At 50.0% G+C, this 18,828-nt stretch overlaps 8 protein-coding genes across 8 annotated transcripts; 3 read left to right on the forward strand and 5 right to left on the reverse strand.

Moving 5' to 3' along the window:
- Positions 1 to 29: 29 nt before the first annotated feature.
- AUEXF2481DRAFT_184012 (uncharacterized protein) lies at positions 30 to 1,387 on the reverse strand. Its single transcript, XM_013492963.1, has 2 exons — positions 966 to 1,387; positions 30 to 516 (listed from the first exon to the last, which is right to left on the reverse strand). Exons 1-2 carry the CDS (start codon positions 1,134 to 1,136, stop codon positions 166 to 168), a joined length of 522 nt encoding a protein of 173 aa, XP_013348417.1. The 5' UTR covers positions 1,137 to 1,387; the 3' UTR covers positions 30 to 165.
- A 251-nt stretch (positions 1,388 to 1,638) lies between these two features.
- On the reverse strand, positions 1,639 to 3,384 carry AUEXF2481DRAFT_1076 (uncharacterized protein; the record flags this gene model as incomplete). Its single annotated transcript, XM_013492419.1, has 1 exon — positions 1,639 to 3,384. The coding sequence occupies one exon, from the start codon at positions 3,382 to 3,384 to the stop codon at positions 1,639 to 1,641; it is 1,746 nt and encodes a 581-aa protein (XP_013347873.1).
- A 96-nt stretch (positions 3,385 to 3,480) lies between these two features.
- On the reverse strand, positions 3,481 to 6,205 carry AUEXF2481DRAFT_184010 (uncharacterized protein). The gene is made up of 5 exons (XM_013492964.1): positions 5,980 to 6,205; positions 4,918 to 5,932; positions 4,488 to 4,868; positions 3,897 to 4,439; positions 3,481 to 3,840 (listed from the first exon to the last, which is right to left on the reverse strand). The coding sequence occupies exons 1-5, from the start codon at positions 6,109 to 6,111 to the stop codon at positions 3,578 to 3,580; spliced, it is 2,334 nt and encodes a 777-aa protein (XP_013348418.1). The 5' UTR covers positions 6,112 to 6,205; the 3' UTR covers positions 3,481 to 3,577.
- A 320-nt stretch (positions 6,206 to 6,525) lies between these two features.
- On the forward strand, positions 6,526 to 7,752 carry AUEXF2481DRAFT_35495 (uncharacterized protein). The gene is made up of 5 exons (XM_013492690.1): positions 6,526 to 6,615; positions 6,664 to 6,703; positions 6,758 to 6,787; positions 6,904 to 7,134; positions 7,198 to 7,752. Exons 1-5 carry the CDS (start codon positions 6,581 to 6,583, stop codon positions 7,297 to 7,299), a joined length of 438 nt encoding a protein of 145 aa, XP_013348144.1. The 5' UTR covers positions 6,526 to 6,580; the 3' UTR covers positions 7,300 to 7,752.
- AUEXF2481DRAFT_76186 (uncharacterized protein) lies at positions 7,731 to 9,966 on the reverse strand (the record flags this gene model as incomplete). The annotated part of the gene is made up of 3 exons (XM_013492848.1): positions 8,541 to 9,966; positions 7,964 to 8,489; positions 7,731 to 7,910 (listed from the first exon to the last, which is right to left on the reverse strand). Exons 1-3 carry the CDS (start codon positions 9,497 to 9,499, stop codon positions 7,731 to 7,733), a joined length of 1,665 nt encoding a protein of 554 aa, XP_013348302.1. The 5' UTR covers positions 9,500 to 9,966.
- A 744-nt stretch (positions 9,967 to 10,710) lies between these two features.
- Positions 10,711 to 13,793, forward strand: AUEXF2481DRAFT_25478 (uncharacterized protein; the record flags this gene model as incomplete). Its single annotated transcript, XM_013492557.1, has 2 exons — positions 10,711 to 11,037; positions 11,088 to 13,793. The coding sequence occupies 2 exons, from the start codon at positions 10,711 to 10,713 to the stop codon at positions 13,791 to 13,793; spliced, it is 3,033 nt and encodes a 1,010-aa protein (XP_013348011.1).
- Positions 13,794 to 14,109: 316 nt separating this feature from the next.
- On the reverse strand, positions 14,110 to 15,165 carry AUEXF2481DRAFT_25479 (glycosyltransferase family 8 protein; the record flags this gene model as incomplete). Its single annotated transcript, XM_013492558.1, has 1 exon — positions 14,110 to 15,165. One exon carries the CDS (start codon positions 15,163 to 15,165, stop codon positions 14,110 to 14,112), a length of 1,056 nt encoding a protein of 351 aa, XP_013348012.1.
- Positions 15,166 to 17,598: 2,433 nt separating this feature from the next.
- AUEXF2481DRAFT_184807 (uncharacterized protein) lies at positions 17,599 to 18,335 on the forward strand. Its single transcript, XM_013492965.1, has 3 exons — positions 17,599 to 17,904; positions 17,961 to 18,043; positions 18,111 to 18,335. Exons 1-3 carry the CDS (start codon positions 17,751 to 17,753, stop codon positions 18,252 to 18,254), a joined length of 381 nt encoding a protein of 126 aa, XP_013348419.1. The 5' UTR covers positions 17,599 to 17,750; the 3' UTR covers positions 18,255 to 18,335.
- Positions 18,336 to 18,828: the final 493 nt, after the last annotated feature.

Raw genomic sequence — 18,828 nt, forward strand, 5'->3', positions numbered from 1 at the left:
ATCATCGACTTTTCTTCTTGCAGACTTAGCACTATGATACCAATGACAGTCTCTTTGCACCAGAACTCTTGAACTGGTTCCATGTGGACGTATCATTTCTCGGTGTGATTTTAGCAGTGTGGTAGAGAATCGGCGAATGTTTCGCATTACACTCCTGCCTCGGAACTACACCATCTCAACATCCCCCCTCAACACAGCCCCCTTGACAGAACTCCACCTAACACACCAAACATCCCCCCTCCTCAACTCCACAACACCCACCCCCTGCTCCCCCTGCACCTCCACATGCCCCGCGTCCCTCAATACCCTCACAAACACCGCAGCCTCTGTATCAGGTCCATCAACCATTGAAATACCTCCTGCTGTATCGTCTAATTTCTGCAGTTGTGCTGGAAAAGAAGACAGAAAAGAGGTATTGAAGTGGTGGGAGAGGAGACTGCAGCGGTGGGTTAGGTATTGGGATTCTGTGGGTGAGAGGTTGGGAGAGGGGAGGTGGTGGTGAGGGTATTTGTCTAGCTGTGAGAAATGGCCATGTTAGCATTAATTTTCTTGAGGAGGAGGAGGAGGAGGAGGAGGATGAGGGAGGTGAGAGGAAGGGGGGGAGAAGTTGATAATTACTTTTGCTATTCTCGCCCGCAAGAAAGAGCGGATTAAAAATTTGAAGCGTTCGAGTTCTGTTTGTGTGACGATGAGGTTAAAGTTTGCTGATGGATCCATTGTTCCCGTCATGTCTTCTACAGTTTCAATCTATTTTTTCCCGGAAGAGGTCTTTGATTAGTTTCTTGCTTGTCTTTTTCAATGTTGCGATTTTGTGTTTTGCTTCCGCATGACTGGATTCGAGAGCTCCGTCTCTGTTCCCCCTTCCCTGCCCTTGTGCATTCCCAAAAGTTTCTCATACTTTACATGTCTCCCAACCAGAAGAAACGAACTCAAGACAGAAATCGAGAGTCGAAGAATATTCTTACCTGCAATTTTATCCTGTCCATCACTCTCTCAACCAATTCTTCCGGCCAAGGTAATAACTCAGGCGCACATCTCTCCGCCACCCAAGCTCTCGTCAAAGCTTGTAAATCTGCTGTCCTTTGTGGTAATCTCTCTGTATTTGACACCGAGGCCAGGATATCGTCGATATTCATGATTTTTGTCGTCTAGTCTCGATTTTTCTTGGCGGTCGAGAAGTGAGTTGATTCGGCCAGGCAATTTGTGGACTGCGATTTGAGGGGGATATGGTCTTGAGTCGATGTTTGGCTGATTGGCGATGATTAAATTGTCGCTTGGTGATTTTGATGTTTCGTAAATGGCAGTGATGGTGGTGGTCTTGGGTCCTGCTTCTTTCGGTGTGGGGGTGACGCGTTTGAGCGCGTCATTTCCGCGCGGCAGCCATTCACGAAGGAGGTCTTTAAATCACTCGACCTTCAATCGTTCAATTATCGAACCCGTGCAGAATGCACCATTGTATGAGTGGATCGGTTCAGCAAATCTATGATGTTGTGAACTCTTCATATCATGACGTCCTTTTTTGTTGATCTACTAGCAAATTCCTCTCATGACAGTATTAAAAAGGTAGAAGAGAAGGATAGCAAGAGCTAGGACGCAAAGAAGCAGCTGAGCAATACAAGAGCGACATCCTCGGAGTCTCTATAACACCAGCCAACTGACACCAATCCAACCTCCTATGCCCGCGATACCAATTAACAAGACGCAAATACCCATGACGACTCCAGCGACTACTCTATCCCCAGCACCCATAAACCCAGCTCCTTGACCCGGAGAATGCGAGTTCTTGCCCAAGAAGATCCAAATCAATGTTGCTGCAAGACTGAGCACGAGGACAAGAAGTAAAGCGAGTAATATCCTCCTCACCGACCACGAAACCACAAACTCAAGCCCTTCATGCTGTTCCAATCGTCTGATCATTGAGAAGCGATTATTCACCGTTGACGTCGTCGCAGGAGAAACAGGTGTTCGCACAGCTTCCGGTGCAGCAGACGGAGGCCCAGAAGCAGGTGGCAGTGGTGTCGTTATTGCCGGTGCATCTGCCAATCTGTGCGCCCAGCTCACCCAGGCATATCTGCTTTTCCCCGCCGCTTTCGGATCGTGAAAGAACCGTAATAGCTTTTCTTCGCTGAAAGTGTCGTTGAGACCGTTGTAGGCGAGCGTACGTGGTGAGCGTGGCGTCAAGAGCCAGCCATAGCCTGAATCTGCTTGTTTACTGGCGTCACCACTTACACAGATCATGGTAAGACTTCGAGCCGAGAAGTGGCGCCACGGTCCCAGAAGATCCTTGTAGTGCCTTCGCAATTGACGAAACAATTCTGCATCATCGAAGTCTTGGAGAGCGTATTCTTTCGTTCGATCAGAGCTTCGACGTCGATTCTTCACGGCGCTAAACTCGCTATTTGCTGGAATAGTGAGAGTAGAGATTCGTAGTCGACTGTTGGGGTTGCTGCGACGGATGCCCAAGGTCACTACACTATCGTGCACACGAGGACTACGCAGCGTCGGCTCGGATGCTGAGAATTGACGGCCGAATTCTTTGCGATGGATGGCACGAAACGGGTACGGTGTTTTGATATGTGGTTGCTGCATGGTGATCTTTGATGTATCGATAGGTGGCGGCGCCATAGTAACCTTCTTAGCAGGCGCCGAGACCGAGCGATACCGGGAGTTGCGCCACTCTTGATATCGCGAGTCTCGAGTAGGTATCGGTGGCGGCGTTGGTGGAGGGTTTGAAGAACCACTGATGCCGGTCAAAGCCTGCATCGTGAGGTGATGCACTTCTTTGATCTGACGAGCCACAGCCAGATCTTGACTCTTTGGTAGTATTGGACTCTCTTCTTCCAAGACGTGTGGTGAGTTTTGGTGGAAGAGTCCGTCGACTAGCATGTTGCTTCTCCTTACTGGCCGGACAGGCGTCAACTCCTCGACCGATCCGATGTAAGAGTCTTCCTCGCTATCAAAACCGCTCTTGCATGCCTCACGCGTCAACTGCTGATATTTCTCAAAGTCTGTGGGCTCAACTGGAGAACAAGGTGATGGTGGACTAGGCACTCTTCGTTCAGGAACGCAGTTTGACTGAAACTGCTCTGTAGTACCGCCCAGGTAGTGGCCTGATCGTCTTTGTTTGGAGAGAGGTCTCTGATCATTACTTCTAGTGGCTTGAGGCAGAGAATGCGGTTCAGGAATATCGGGGAGATGTGTTTCTTCCTCTGGTGTTGGATTGTCCAAGAAGTTTCTGGCACCGAACTCTGCCTGACTGTTGATCGATTCGAGTAGGAACTCTGGACGTACGCTTCGGACCGGACTTCCTACTTCGTGCTGATGTATAACCTCCGGTGCTCTTCCAGGTGATGCTGACATACGAATCTCATGCATGGGATTCATTGTTGATATGTTGTGCGCGATGAAGCCGCCTTGATGTGATTATCCTCAATAGCTATTCGATTGTGTACATCTTGTGGTCGTACGTGAACAATCGAGCTACTGCCCAGACGGCCCGTATTGCCATATTGCCCTTGTAGGAAGGAGTGGTAAACACACCATTGTCGCGAGGAATGCGGGTAGTTGCATGCTAGAATTACCCGGTAAATTTGCCTCCACAACAGACACATCTATCGCATGCCGCAAAAAGAATGCGTGCCAAAGATACCGGAGGCTCTTGGTCGGAACTCCCTTGCATCACGACATCTTCATCTGTTCCAGCATCTGCATCTGCCTCTTTGCCATCTGTGGCCCTGAAGCTGGGCATCATAAACTCGTTGATGTACTGAGCATTACAGATTGAACAGAATTTGGCTGTACCTGGCGTTTGGATGGCAAGGTAGGAGAGTGTGCATCGAGCTAATGTTTGGTCAGTTTCTCGTCCTCGTGCAATAACAGTTTGGTCTCGGGCTCACGATATTGATGGTTATTGACACACTTTGCCCACCGAAGGCTCTCGAAGGGTATGTTGGTGTTGCATATCTCGCATCTCTCGATCTCCTCCTCTTCTAGGTTAGAAGCGTCAGCGTCTGCGTTTCCGGCTCGAACTTGGAGCCTCGCCAGTATCAAACTGTGGATCTGCATGATAGAGTTGCTTAGTAAGCTTGCGTCTGCAACAAAGTGTGGTAGACGAGATATCTCGGAGACAATCTTAAGCACGACTGTAGCATCAAGTGGCGGTGTTTTTGGAACGTCAGTCTTGACATACTTCAACAACTGTGTCACGCGGCTTTCGACACTTTCGCGATTAAACAAGATGTTTTGCCTTACTTGGCGCACAATCAGCTCGACGGGGGTGTCTTCAGTAATTTGTCCCTGGTTTGAGTTCACCAAGGGTAAATCTGCCAGATCGAGTGCTTGCATGACTTGTTCGGCAATGAAACTGTCGTCAGCAAGAGCTTCGGGACCACGCACAGAAAGACTCTGTAAACCAAAGAGCAGAGCCTCAGCGGTCAACTCTGTTGACAATCAGCGATGGTAGTAGTCAAAGATTTGGCAAAGCTTACCATAAGCATTTGATGGAGATCCAGCTAGAGCAAACTGCAAGTCATCATTACACTGGCTTGTGATGAGGTATGAAAGCTCGTCAGAACTCGTTGTGTACTCGACTCCATCGCTTGGATGGAAGCTGACGTTGACTGCGACCAAATCTCCGAATGGAGACACGGACACGCCGTATGCTCGTGACATGACGTTGCCAGCAAGACCGTACTCATCGCTGAAGCGTCTTTGCCCTCTAAGCAAGTCATGCTGCCAGTTCGTGGATCCAAGGCCCGAAGTCGGCGTGAAAGGTAAAGCAAGACTTGTAATGCGATCGGAGCCCGAGCCAAGATGATATGCCATCTGCACAGAAGTATTCTCGTTGTCGTCCTGAACGAAAGTCATGCCTATGGTTCTGTTAGAGCGGTCAGAGATAGTGTGTTGTTCATGACATACCAGCGATTTCATCCCACGGAGTATTAATGTCTTGAGCAGTAACTTGAACATCAAGAACGTGTCCTGGTTGGACTTGCAGGCAGTAGAAGGTCTTCCGGGTCGGGTAAACGAGGAATGCTTCCTTTGCACCGTTCAGCTTCGGGGCCCACTTCATGCACCCAACGGCCTGAGTATCGAGTACGTTCTCCATCAGCGGTACAACATGGCCAGCGACCACTTCAGTCAAGGCTCCTTCGTTGACAAGCATTATACTTGTGCATTGTAGTGATGATTGAGACGTGAAGGCTAACATCGATGTCAATGTGTTGGTTGAATCCAGGGCCCAAGGACTCCAGGCCAACTGATCCACAAATGGAGTCCTCCACTTGAGCGTTACTGGCATACAAGCGCTGAGGGCTGCCTGCTTGGTGTCAGGAACCTCAACACCAAACGAAGCCACTACCGAAAGATCCCATTTTGACGTCTTCGAGTCCGCAACATCGTAAGGTGTTTGTACGTTGATGACCAAGACTTCGCCGCGATCATTAGAAACAGCCAGGTATGGACTCCTCGTTGAACAGTCCCCCGAGGCGCCAGACAGAGAAGGGTTTGGTGGTGCTGGACTCCACACGAATGCTCTGATGCGCTGTTTTGCTCTGAGTCTTTCAAGGTGGTCAGGTTCGCTCTCCTCCTGACCTCGAAGGTCCTTTTCTCTGAAGTGAGCTTGGAGGGCGTGGTTGATAACACAAGCCCTGACCCAGTCTGTGGCGATCTCCGGCTTTCCGATGCATTCCCATATTGATAGGACGTGGTTGGAAGTCAGAACAGCTAGGACACTTCGCTTGTGCTTGCCGAGTCCTGGCGGAGACCAATCGAGGGCGTGTACGAAAGACTCTGACATTTCTTCGCCGATAGAGAAGTTGTTCCAGCTCAAGGGCAATTGAAGTTGAATGTCTTCGAAGGTGAAGAAGTTGGTCTTGAGGTTGATCTTGTCCCATCTTCTCTCGTCTGATACGACCACCTTGAGGCGTGGCACCTATAACTATTAGTCGTGGTCATATCTAGAAATCAAGTTTTACTCACGAACAGACTGACATGGTCGCTGCCGCCGACTGCAATAATACCTTCTTTTGACCAAAAGATGTTGTCAAGAGTATTCGGATAGAAGTCGATGGTAGTACCGCCGTTGGAGCGATTGTATTTATCCCAGACCATCTTGACAGATTTTGATGTCGACCCTGAATGACCGGAATGTTGCGCGTCTGCAGATTTTGAGACGGAGATATATCTGCGCAAATGCTGTAGCGATATGCCGATACAATAACGCCCGGCGCACTTGAGATTAGGTGGAAGCTCAGATGTTGGATCTGAACAGGGACGCGTCAAATGAAATGAAAAGCTACCTGAGATGTTGGTGGGCTTACGGCATTGACAAAGGCGTGATCTCGCACCTCCAATGCTATCTTTGACCGATACTCCTGCAGCGCTTCAGAGGAAATCGCGAGTCTCAATACTTTCATCAGTGAAGAAGTCGCGATGCTCAAAACAACGAGAGACTCCCGGCTGCAACTCCGCATCCGCAAACGCCAAGACCGTCGTGGGGGAGGTGTTACACGGTAGCAACCACTTCCGGCATCAAGGTACTCTTCTTGTCGGCCTGACAGTCGAGTGATATTCAGGCACGATGGTTCTCTCCTTTATTCTGATACAGAACCGGCAGTAAGGGAGCTCGAAATCCTCCTTACAGCACAAACTAAAGAAGCTTAGGGGAAAGACGCGCCTGGCGAAGTGGTATGCGCCATACAGTGTAAGCACCTACTCTGCCAGTTGAAGCTTGACAGTTCGCTGACACTCATGCCAGGACGAAGAGAAAGTAAAGTTAAAAGGCGAGGTACGCTATCGACCCTCTGGATCCACACCTCCTCCATTCACCACAGCCACCCATGCCCTCCCCACGACCAGCTGCTCCCCCGACGAACCCCTCCTCTGACTCTTTCTCCACCTCAGATCCATCGTCTCGTCGCCCCTCGCGATCAAAAACACCAGTCCAACTTTGTCGAATTCCGCGGCTCCTCAAAAATCGTCTACCGTCGCTACGCCGGACTCTTCTTTTGCGCCTGTGTAGACGCAAACGACAATGAACTAGCATACCTAGAAGCAATCCATTTCTTCGTCGAAGTGCTGGATCAATTCTTTGGAAACGTGTGCGAGCTGGATCTCGTGTTCAACTTCTACAAGGTGAGAGAAAGAGCAAGGGAGAAGCAGAGGTTACAAGGATAAAGTGCTGACGAAAGGAAACAGGTTTACGCCATCTTGGACGAAGTATTCTTGGCTGGAGAGATCGAAGAAACGAGTAAACAGGTCGTGTTGACGAGATTGGAGCATTTGGACAAACTTGAGTGATTGTGGGCATAAGACGACGCGTTTCGATACCATTGGGAAACACTGGAGTTTTGGGAGTTTTTCTTCTTCTGAAGATGGTCATGATATATTTCGGAGGCTGTCTTTTGCAGAGACGCTAGATGTGCCGCATTGGCAGTCTGTCATCGCTATGACCTCGGTTGCCTCCAAAGCCTCTTGCCAGTAAAAGTGAGTGGCTGTGTGTAAAAGTAAAATCAAGAAAGCAGGAGCTCGTCTTTGCTAAGAAGATACCGCGATCCTCCATTCTCGCGGCGGTTTGCGCCTTTCCTTCGTTAATTCGTCATTTCGCTCCTGAGAGCTTCGTACTTCGTAAGTCGTAAATGGCCGCGGCAACATCTGCCCAGCCTTCTGCCAGCAAGATAGTGACATCTTCTGTCTGATCAAGATAGTGTAAGGGTGCACTAGGCGACCCCTCAATCGATCACGATTACTTCCTGTTTGGCGGCCCGAAAGACAACCAATTTGTCGTCAAAGATATCCAGCTCCTCAAGAGAATCTGTGAACTGAGGGACTTTGCCGCAGAACAGAATCTGATGTTGCTCTTCGGTGGTGACATTGCGGTATTCGTTCCACATGGTCTCGACCGTGTTGCTCTAGAGGACAGTCAGTATGTTGTCGAACTCATGTTGAGTGTCGTAAGTCTTACCTTGTTGCCCTTGAGCCAGACGAAGTCTTTCTCGACCTTGGCCTTTTGAGGGGCGACAGTGTGCATCAAGACAGCAACCCAGTATCTGTGAGCAGGCAAATGGTGAGGTTGGAGTTTGACAGCCTTGTTGTGCAAGTCCTTATCCGCCTTCTTTGCCAATTTCTTCTTGATGGCCTTGAACGGGCTCATAGTAAGAGAGTAACCCTCGAACTCAACCTCCTGAGGGCTCTCAACAGCAGAGTCGTGAGCTTCCTCACGGGAGCAAGATACAGCATCGGAGACATCGCCATCTTCAATCTCGTTCTCCGAGACATAATCTTCGACTTCCTCATCGTCTGTGACGACGCGATCAGCGGCACTGTCGGCAGCGGTATCGTCCTGAGCAGTGTCTTCGTCGCTGACAAGGACAGAGGATTCTCTTTGCGTAGAGCTATCATCATCAGCGTAATCCTCGATGTCGACATCGATGTCGGCGCCAGTGTCAAGATCCTCATCGTCGGATGTGGTCGTTTCGTCGTACTCGGGACTGCACGGGCATAGTCAGTAAAAGTCTAATCGCAATCAAGGCTGAACTTACGTAGAGCTGTGCTCTCCCAAATCACTGTCTTGCATCTCTTCATCGCGCAGGTTGGCGACGACCTGATCTACCTGGTCCGCAAGCTCTGTTGCTTCGAACTGGCCTGTCTTGGCCGACAAGTCGTCTTGTCCGAGACTCTTGAAGGTCTCATGATCAAGATCTTGATCGTTCTGGGGACCCGAGACGTGCTCGTCGTTCGTTCTCAAGTTGGAGGCGTGAGCTTCGTAGTTCATGAAGCTCGGCAAGCTGGGAAAGCCCATAGTGTTGACATCAGACTTGGACACTCCTGCTTCCTTAATTGATGGAGTGGGTGAGCGAGCGGACTCGGCAATGGCGTCTTGCAGCTCTCCCATGAGTTGGGCGCTTGGATCGTCCATGTCGAAGTCCGAGATCTCGTTCGAAGATGCGCCATTGACCCTGTGGTCGTTCTCAACCTCAGTAGGTGTCTGAGCGGCCTGTTGCCGAGAAAAGGGAGCCGGCTGGTGGTACATCTGCTGTAAGTCTTGCTGCTGACGAGGAACTTGCTGCGTTGCGTCCTGCTTTCCCGAGTACTGCTGTGCAGGATAAGACATGCCTGGAGCAAAGCCTCTGTTCTGTGCAGAATTTGCCATGTGCCAGTTCTGCATCATTTGAGTTGCAGGATCAAATGTTGTCTGGTGATTGGAGTTGTCGAAAGATGCGGCGGGGAATGGTTGCATGTCTTGCTGGTATGGCATCTGGAACGCGCCGTTGAACGATGGGACTTGCTGAGCAGTCTGGGCTTGCTGATAGTATTGGGCCACAAATGCAGGGTTACTCCAGAAGGCCTGTTGACTGATAGGGGTCTGCTGTGCGTTTGTGGTGCCGGGTCTGATCGAGGGCGGCGGTTGAGATCTTGGGTCATGTTGACCGAAGGAGGCGGGTTGTTCAGCTGCCATGTTTCCCTGTTGTTTTGGATCGTGCTGGGTGTGGCTGTCCATTCTGCCAAACGATGAAAGGTACAGATCGGTGATTGATTTGCAGACTCGAGGGCTGGAAGCGCGAGTAGAGTGGTGGTCGGAAGGTCTGGAAGAGCAACGTCGTCGAAGAGCAATTGTGGAGGTGAAAGTCGTCGAAGAGCAATCGTGGAGGTGAAAGTTTAGGTCGATGACTGGATTGCAAGTGACGGACGCGACTGAGAAGAAAGGTGACAGATGGGGTCCGACTTGTCAAAAGGAAAGGCGGGACGCAATGTAGTGTGGACGAAGAGGAACGACAAAGAGGGAGCCGATACTTCAATGCCTGGACAAGAAGTTGTGATCGTAGTCGAGGCCAAAGTAGAGACAACAAGAAGGTAAAAGGTGTATCTATTGAAGAAGAGAGAATATTCCAGCGTAGAAAAGTGGTGCAGGACTGAGTCTCGAGTCCTGTACTGAAGACCACAGGTCGATGTCAGAAACCAGAAGAGGATGGGAGGAGGGAAGAGTGATCTAGAGGAGAGATGAGAGAGTGGAGATAATTATATTTTGCTAGTGAAGCAGACAATGACAATAACTTGAGGAAATACTGAAGTGAAAACGATTATACCAGACTGGCGTTCTGACCTACCATTGTCCTGGTGCAGTTCGTGGCTCTGCATAAACTATTCATAAGTTGTGCACCGTCGAAGCTTGCATGCGGAAACACATAGCGTGGACAAAGACGGCCGACACAGATGAGGAACCATCTCTAATACTGAGATGTAATTTGTCCGAGACATCTTGAGTGAACCAGGTATGTAGGTCAGAAGGGAAGGATACTATGCGGGCAAGACAGGTGCGACGGGAGAGATCTTGATGGAGGTGTCGGCAGAGTTTCCTGTTTCAGGAGTGACGATGATCAAGGTGATGGCAAGTCATCGAACGAACAAGAAGCCAAAATTTTATCCATAGTTCGATAATCCCATCGGCAGGCCATTATTTCTTTGTCGACTTATAAAGCGCATGCTTGACTGCTTGCGCATACCTGGATGCAAAGAGGCTTTCGCACCCTTTTGAGAGAAATCGGTCCCTCTTCACACTTTCCTCGACTTTTCCATACATCGACTCCGGCGCTTCGCCTCTCGACCAATTCATCGCGCTTCATATCACTACCCTCCTCATCGCATAAGATAGATATACCGCGAATAGCCCTTGCGACCCAGTCCCAGCGTAACACATCAACTCTCGGCAAGATGGATGGACATCAGAATGGAGAGAGTCGCGTCAAGCGTAAAGAACACCCAAGCTCTGCTCAAGACAGACCTCTGAAACAGCTCAGATCTACAGAAGAGCCCGTCAATGGCTTTGCACACGATGAAGAAGACGTCGAAGCACAACCCGTCATGCATGCCGCTACCACCGACTCGGTAGAATGGCAGCGTACCATCGAGACTGTCGTTTCAAAGGTCGTCTCTATCCACTTCTGCCAAACGAGCGCATTCGACACCGACCCGGCCTTGTCAAGCGAAGCAACGGGTTTCGTCGTTGACGCTGAGAGAGGTTACATCTTGACCAACAGAGTAAGTTGCTCTGGTCCGTCGCATTCACCCTCCAAGCTGACAAAGCATAGCACGTTGTTGGCTCCGGTCCCTTCTGGGGATACTGCATCTTCGACAACCACGAGGAGTGCGATGTCTACCCCGTCTACCGCGATCCCGTCCACGACTTTGGTTTCCTCAAATTCGACCCCAAGGCCATCAAGTACATGAAGCTTGCACCCATCGAACTCCGCCCCGACCTTGCACGTATTGGTGCCGAGATCAGAGTTGTTGGTAACGATGCCGGAGAGAAGCTCAGTATCTTGTCCGGTGTCATCTCGAGATTGGACAGAAACGCCCCAGAATACTCTGAGGGATACTGCGATTTCAACACAAACTACATCCAAGCTGCTGCTGCTGCCAGTGGAGGAAGTTCGGGCAGTCCTGTCGTCAACGTTGAAGGTTATGCTGTCGCTCTGCAGGCTGGTGGAAGGCAAGATGGTGCTGCAACAGACTACTTCTTACCTTTGGATCGACCATTAAGAGCTCTGGAGCTGGTTAGAAAGGGAGAACACGTCACAAGAGGAAGTATTCAAACACAATTCCTCATCAAGCCTTTTGATGAGTGCCGCAGACTTGGTCTAACCTCTGAGCGTGAAGCCGAGGTTCGCGCAAAGTTCCCGAAGGAGACTGGTATGCTGGTCGCTGAGGTCGTTCTGCCCAAGGGACCCGCAGACGACAAGATTGAGGATGGCGATGTCCTGATCAAGGTCAATGACGAGCTTCTGACGCAATTCGTCCGCCTGGATGACATCCTGGACTCGAGCGTTGGAGGTCAAGTCAAGATGCTGGTGCAACGAGGAGGTGAAGAGTTCGAGGTTACCATCAACGTTGGTGATTTGCACGCAATTACTCCGGATCGTTATGTGTCAGCCGCAGGTGCTCTCTTCCACGAACTTTCATACCAACAGGCCCGCTTCTACGCCGTTACACTAAAGGACAATGGTGTCTACTGCTGCGAGTCAGGTGGCTCTTTCAGGTTCGAGGGCTGCGAATTTGGTTGGCTGGTCCAGTCTATCGACAACAAGCCTACTCCTAACCTCGATGCTTTTGTTGAAGTCATGAAGGTAATTCCTGATCGCGCTCGTGTCGTTGTCACTTACAAGCACCTTCGCGACATGCACACCCTCAACACATCTATCATCTCTGTCGACAGACATTGGCACAGAAAAATGTCTCTTCATGTCAGAAACGACAAGACCGGTCTGTGGGACACTACTACTCTCGCAGAGCAACTTCCTCCTGTCGATCCCCAACCGAAGAAGGCAAACTTTATTCAAATGGCCGGCGCACAACACCCTGCAGCTGTAGATATCGTGCGAAGCTTTGTCAGAGTCTCGGTAAGCTTGCCGCTCCGTCTGGATGGATTCCCCAAAGGAAGAAAGATTGGATTTGGTCTGGTCATCGACGCTGAGAAGGGTCTCGTCCTCGTGTCGCGCGCGATCGTACCTTACGACATGTGTGATATCACCATCACTGTGGCCGATTCAATCATTGTTGATGGAAAGGTCGTTTTCATGCACCCTCTACAGAACTATGTCGTCTTGCAGTATGACGCCAGCCTTGTGCAAGCCCCAGTCAAATCGGCCAAACTCGCAACCACACCCATGAAGCAAGGAGAGAGCACTATATTCTTCGGCTTCAACCAGAACCTGAGACCAGTGGTTGCCAAGACTGCTGTCACCGACATCACCTCTGTTGCCATCCCGGCGAGCACCACAACCCCAAGATACCGCGCTGTCAATCTGGACGCTATTACAGTAGACACTAGCTTGTCAGAGCGCTGTGGAAGTGGTGTTCTCGTTGCCGAAGATGGCACAGTACAAGCCTTGTGGATGACTTACCTTGGTGAGCGTACGGCCAACGGACGTGACCAGTCATACCACCTCGGTATGTCTACATCTGCCCTCCACGCAGTCGTTGACGACATCAAGAATGGTGACAGGCCTCAATTGCGCATTCTCAACCTTGAGACGCACATCATGCAAATGAGTGAGGCTCGTATCCATGGTCTGTCTCAGGAGTGGATCGATAGAGTCGAGAAGGAGGATCCCGAGAGACATCAACTGTTCATCGTCCGCAAAGTCGACTCTGACCATGTTGGTGGCTTGATGGAGGGCGACATTGTTCTTACTCTCAATGGCCGTCTCGTCACTCGTGTCACAGACTTTGATGTCATGTACAGAAACGAGTACCTTGACGCAGTCATCCTCCGCAAGCAAGAAGAGATCAAGCTCAAGGTCTCAACCGTGCCGACGCATGAGTTCGAGACGGACAGAGCTGTCGTCTTCTGTGGTGCTGTCCTACATCGTCCTCACCACGCCGTGCGACAACAAATTAAGAAAGTGCACTCCGATGTGTACATCTCGCTGCGCATCGCAGGTTCGCCAGCATACATGTACGGTCTTGCACCCACAAACTTCATCACACACGTTAACGGTGTGCCTACACCCGACCTTGACAAGTTCGTCGAGGAGACCAACAAGATCCCCGATAACACTTACTTCCGTCTGAAGATTGTGACATTTGACAACCAACCTTGGGTCGCGACTCTGAAGAAGAACGAGCACTACTTCCCCACTGTCGAGTTCTTGAAGGATCCCAGCGAAAAGGAAGGATGGAGAAGAGTTACATATGAGCAAGGCAAGGTCAAGGCCGGTCAGGGCGATTTGCCCGAGGCCGCCCAAGAAGCCGTGCCTGGTGATGTTGAGATGCCTGATGAAGGGCCAATGGTCTAGATAGAACCCTGTTGTCACTAAAAGCAAGATATCCAGTAGATAGATGATCACTTCGAATAAATCAGGATCCAGATCCTGCATGAATAAAAGCACCATGATAATTCGAAGAAACACGTTCCAAAACTGTCTCTCCCTCTCTCCAGAACCTCTATGCATCCCTGCACACACGAGTCCTGGGACTGTATGCCCAGATAAATGCTATTATGTTTCCACAGCTGTTTGTTTGACGTCGTTCATCACATAAAAAGTCGTTATGCGTCGTTCGACGATTCCGATTTGGCATACGGAGAAAGCAGATTATATTAATAAGGAATAATTACTCCTTCGTCAACTCCTTTCTAACCTCTGAAACCTCATAGTAGCCCTCCATTCTCCATCGTACAGAGTCATAGAACGGCTGCAAATTCTTATCCATGTGGGCACTCCACCACTTATCATGCATTGAGGCCACACCAGCTTCTTTGTCTCTGACGTTAGGGAATCTGATGTGCCAGCTTCCATCCATCTCAATCCAGGGCATCTGAGCTCCTCTCCTGAAGGCGTAGTTCAAGAGGTTTTGCTCCATGTATTTGGGGTCGAAACGGTGGGGTAATGACAAGATTGTCTTGAAGTGGTTGAACAGTGTCAAATCAGGTCTGAAGACGAAGAATCCAGCATTGAAGTAATTCGGATCTTTGTAATCGCCCTGTCCAGCCAGAGGAGGATAGTTGTGGATAGGATTTGCTTCTGCCACTGTGGCAAGAACATAGGTTTCTGGCAGAGCTCCCTCATCGGCAGGTGATCCATTTGATATGACCAGAGTTGCGGGAGTGGTGGCTGCGGGGTCGTCGAAAATGCCATCCATGCATCTGTTAAGGATGAAATCCCCATCTAGGAAAGCGACGAGGTCGTATTTCACGAGTTCCCAGGCGCGCAGTTTCGTCATTAGGTCTTTCCATTGAGGCATCTCCCCGACGATCCAAGTGGTGTCGACGTCTACATTCTCGACTTGCAGGACTGTGGCGCCATCGCCGGTGAGAAGGTCTCGACGATCTTGCTTGACGTCCTTGGTAACCAGCACCACGAAAGGAATCTTCTTTTGTGTTTTTGTCGAAGGTTGGTGCAGGAGTTGGTATCCGAGGATTCTGGTGGCCATGAAATAGTGGTCTTGGGCTGGGTCTTCGGGGGCGTTCATTGTTGCCGTGAGAAGAGTCATGTAAGCCAGTTTCCGCGTGTCAGAGCTGCCAGTGCCAGGGACGTGAGAAACGATGTTTTTGGCCATGTGTCCGACATTGTTTGGTGTTACTCCTTGGGTGTATGCGCCGAATAACAGCAGGATACTCGTGGCCACCGCAGCCGCGATGACGAAGATGCGTAATTTGTAAATGGCCATTATGACGCCAAAGACAGCAAAAGTATTACTTTCTGCCTTAAACACAACAAGAGACACAAAGGAGAGGATAGAGAAGAAGAGTCGAGAGAGGAGAGAAGGACAAAAAGTGGATCCCAAGCAGACTTACCGAGATGGGCCTTCTGCTATAAGGATTTTGACACAAGTGACGGGCACAAATCAAGATTAGGTTGAACATGTTCACTTTTCAGGTGCCTTGAAAACGTCGTAGGGCACCTGCTGTTGTATCTATCTTAGGGGGTCCGCACAACCAATCGGGTGCATTTTAGCGACTGATTTCGAGGCGACGGTTAGGTGTCAGCTACGATTGCATCGTGGATAGAAGGGAGGTAAGCTTTTTTGATGGTGGTTGGGGATGGAGGATTCAGATACGAGATCTGGTTATTTCTGCAGGACTAGCAGATCGGCCAAGCGGCTAATGGTTTATATTGGGACCTGGTATGAGCGCCCACCGTTGCGACATCTCAACAGGAGGCAGAGGAAAACTTGGGATTCTGGATCCGAGACTCCATGGAAGCTAAGATGGCAATTTGGTAGACTTGCATGGTTGTCCCATGTGTTTCCAAGAGTGTAGTGAATATCACAATGCGCGAAAAGGAAGTATGTGATTGCCTTGTGGGGAGGCAACCACCAGGGGCGCCGCTACCCAAAAAGGCCCGGCTTCAGCTATCAGCTCGCTTCTTCACGACGTCAACCCAGTCTGACACCACGTCAACAACCGCCGCCACGCTGACAGCAAGTACAACGCTACATGGTGTAATCACAGTCCTGTGATGCGCTTATCAAAAAGGAGTCGACGTCCTGGACTCGCGGACACAACGTTGTTGTATTTCGCTCTGGGTCGTTTGTCGATCCGTGTCTTATCTTCTCACATGCAGTTCCAACGTCCGACCCCATACGGCAAACAATAGATGCAAGGCTGTCCGCGAACCGCAGGAAAGGGGCAAAATGTACTCATCAAGATGCAAAGAATCTCGAGATTGTATCTATGGATCTAGAATTACTCGCTGCGGCAGCTCCCCTTTTCCATCGACATATCGCAGCGTATCCGACGCTCGGTTTTTGCTGTCAGAAGTGTGACTGACACAATACAAACGGATTTCCAAACACTGGCCACTCAACTCAGACGTCCTCAGAACTTCGGTGACCACACAAGTCCTTAGCAATTTCGAATGGACTTTGTGCCTTATCACGATAATCCCATGAAAGGCCATGGCATTACCGGAACATATTGAGTTTCTAGCGCAAGTACCATGGCTCTTCTGAATCGGGTGTCAACCAGTTCAAGATCAATTCCTGGGCTATGTTGACTCACATGTCGTCCTGTGCAGCAACCAGACTCTTCTCTGCTCGCGAGAGGCCTGCGAGCGGATATGCTAAGCTATGTTGAGCATTCAGGCTGACACCACGGAAAGCATCAGTCTTGGCCCAATTTGAGTCCAATATCGCTGGGATCTTCTCCATCGGTGTCAACACCAACATCTCGGAAGATCGTGTCGAGCATACCAAGGATCGGCCACTGCACATAGCTGGGACACCGCATGTAGCTTTCGCTACTGGCAATAACCTCGAGACTACAAGGCTCGATCCAGCGGTGCAAATCAATCTCAAGGAGAATCAGCTGTGAGGCCTCTAGTGTCGAGATGACTTCCGACCGGAAGATCGATACCCAAAGAACCATACCTACCGATCGGTCAACGCTGCTGAGTTGATACTCTACATTCCAGTCCAGTATCGGTAATTTGTTAATGACAAATTCGAGAAATTCATGGTCTCGCAGTACACTGGCTATGACGAGATAGCCTGGAGTCTGGCCGAATTCAGTACATTCTAAATATCCAATACTGGGAAAGCTCATGGAAGTTGATCAGCTGCCAACTAACAGACTCCAGTATACGGTGGAATTCGATCCATTGTTGAAGACGATGCATGACGTACTGTTTGAATCTTCTTCTTCTGTAATAATTCTGCGGCAGGATCTCCCTTTCTATCATGCCCTTTGTTGGCCATCCACAGAGCATAGCAAAGCCGAGTTTGTTCACAGCCACTATGATGTTTCACTCTGAAGGGTCGCGATCACCAGACACGATCGTACTCTCGGGCACAGAATATAATGGATCTATCGGTTGCAAAGCTCCGTCCATGGTCACGTAAAATTGGCCTCGTAAGTACTTCATGCAGAGGCGAATGCGGTAGGTCGCTTTCGCAAGTAGGATGATACGAGATTGCTCGGCTCAAGCGGTCTGTAGCGATTTCTGTCATATGATCAGTGAATCATGCATATGAAAGACTGAGCTGACACAAAAGCAAATTTTACGTACCTCACCAACCAAGGCGTGTCCTGCAATCTGGTAGAACTCGAGCTCAAAGCGCTTCATTACACGCATTTTGCCATTACCAGGATCTACCACGCCCGTGATTTCGTCGTGGACTCTTTCATCTCGAAGTGCGCCGCTGAAGAAGTGGGATGCCTTTCATCAGCAAATTGCTCCTGAGGTGAAAATCATGTTTGCTATCCCAGGAGAGCGAGATGACAACATCTGCATCTCTGAGGGCAAGCAAAGGGCATGGTAGATCATTTCTGGGCAAGTTTGTTGTTAGTATATGGCGTTGGTGTGCTCGGCAGGTGTTCTCGGTCATCGTCGCTGTTGTTTGAGATAGACCAAGGAAGGCCGGATTCGAGGAAGGTGCGATGGTTAAATATGGATACGTCCTTTCCTGGTAGTTTTCCTGATCTCTGAGTCTGTCTATTCCAGACGCTAAAGAGGCACTTGCAGACCACTGTAAGCAAACATCAGACTCTTCTAGCTCCTACGAGTCAACACAAGAACCACTGGTCTTGGGACACCGAAAGAGCCATGTACGCAAGATTTCATTGCAGCTAAGCTTTCTGTCTCCTGTCGTCTCGCTGCTAACAATGAGTTCAGGGGCTCTCCAGCACCCGAGTGAGTGTGTCGTTTCCATCTTCAGGTCTCAAGCCGCCACTGCCAATACTGTTTCCTTCATCGACTAAGTCCATTGGTTTGCTGTCTCTTCAGGAGGCCTCTCTTAGCTTCCAGAGCGATTCATAAGTCGACAGCGTTTTCTTGATGGTGTAGTACCTGTTTGTGATACACAATGACAGAGCAGGCATGGTGTTGAACTGAGGCAACTCAGAGAGGCGAATGTATAGGTGGGGGCAATCATGGCGATCGACCTCTACGGCTCCCCAATCACCAATAGACACCTAAGGCATGCCCTCATCCTCCATGACCGGCAAGCTTCCCAGTCATAATTTCGTTGAGGAGGACATCGTCTGTGGCCGTCAAACCACTGAGATCTTGGCGATACTTCCAGAGGCAGCCAATTTGCTGAAGAATACTGTCGACCTTGATTTCGGTCGTTGTCTCGAGTGCGTAGGGCGAATAAACGTGGGTCAGATGTTTAGCTGCCATCTGGTGTGCAGTTTCCATCCAGGCGTCCAGCAGATCTATTCCTTCATTTGCTTTTGCAGAGGTCAGATGAGCAAACGAGCGTGGTCTAGCCAGCTTACTGTCAAGGGCAGCGTCTCTGTCGCGCTGTATAGCCACTGACAGAGCCCTGCTTTCACTCAACTATGTCACACTCATGGGTACGCTGGTTGATTTGATGTAACATACGATCAGA

This window comes from Aureobasidium subglaciale (assembly GCF_000721755.1).
Source record: "Aureobasidium subglaciale EXF-2481 unplaced genomic scaffold scaffold_1, whole genome shotgun sequence".
NCBI lineage: Eukaryota > Fungi > Ascomycota > Dothideomycetes > Dothideales > Saccotheciaceae > Aureobasidium > Aureobasidium subglaciale.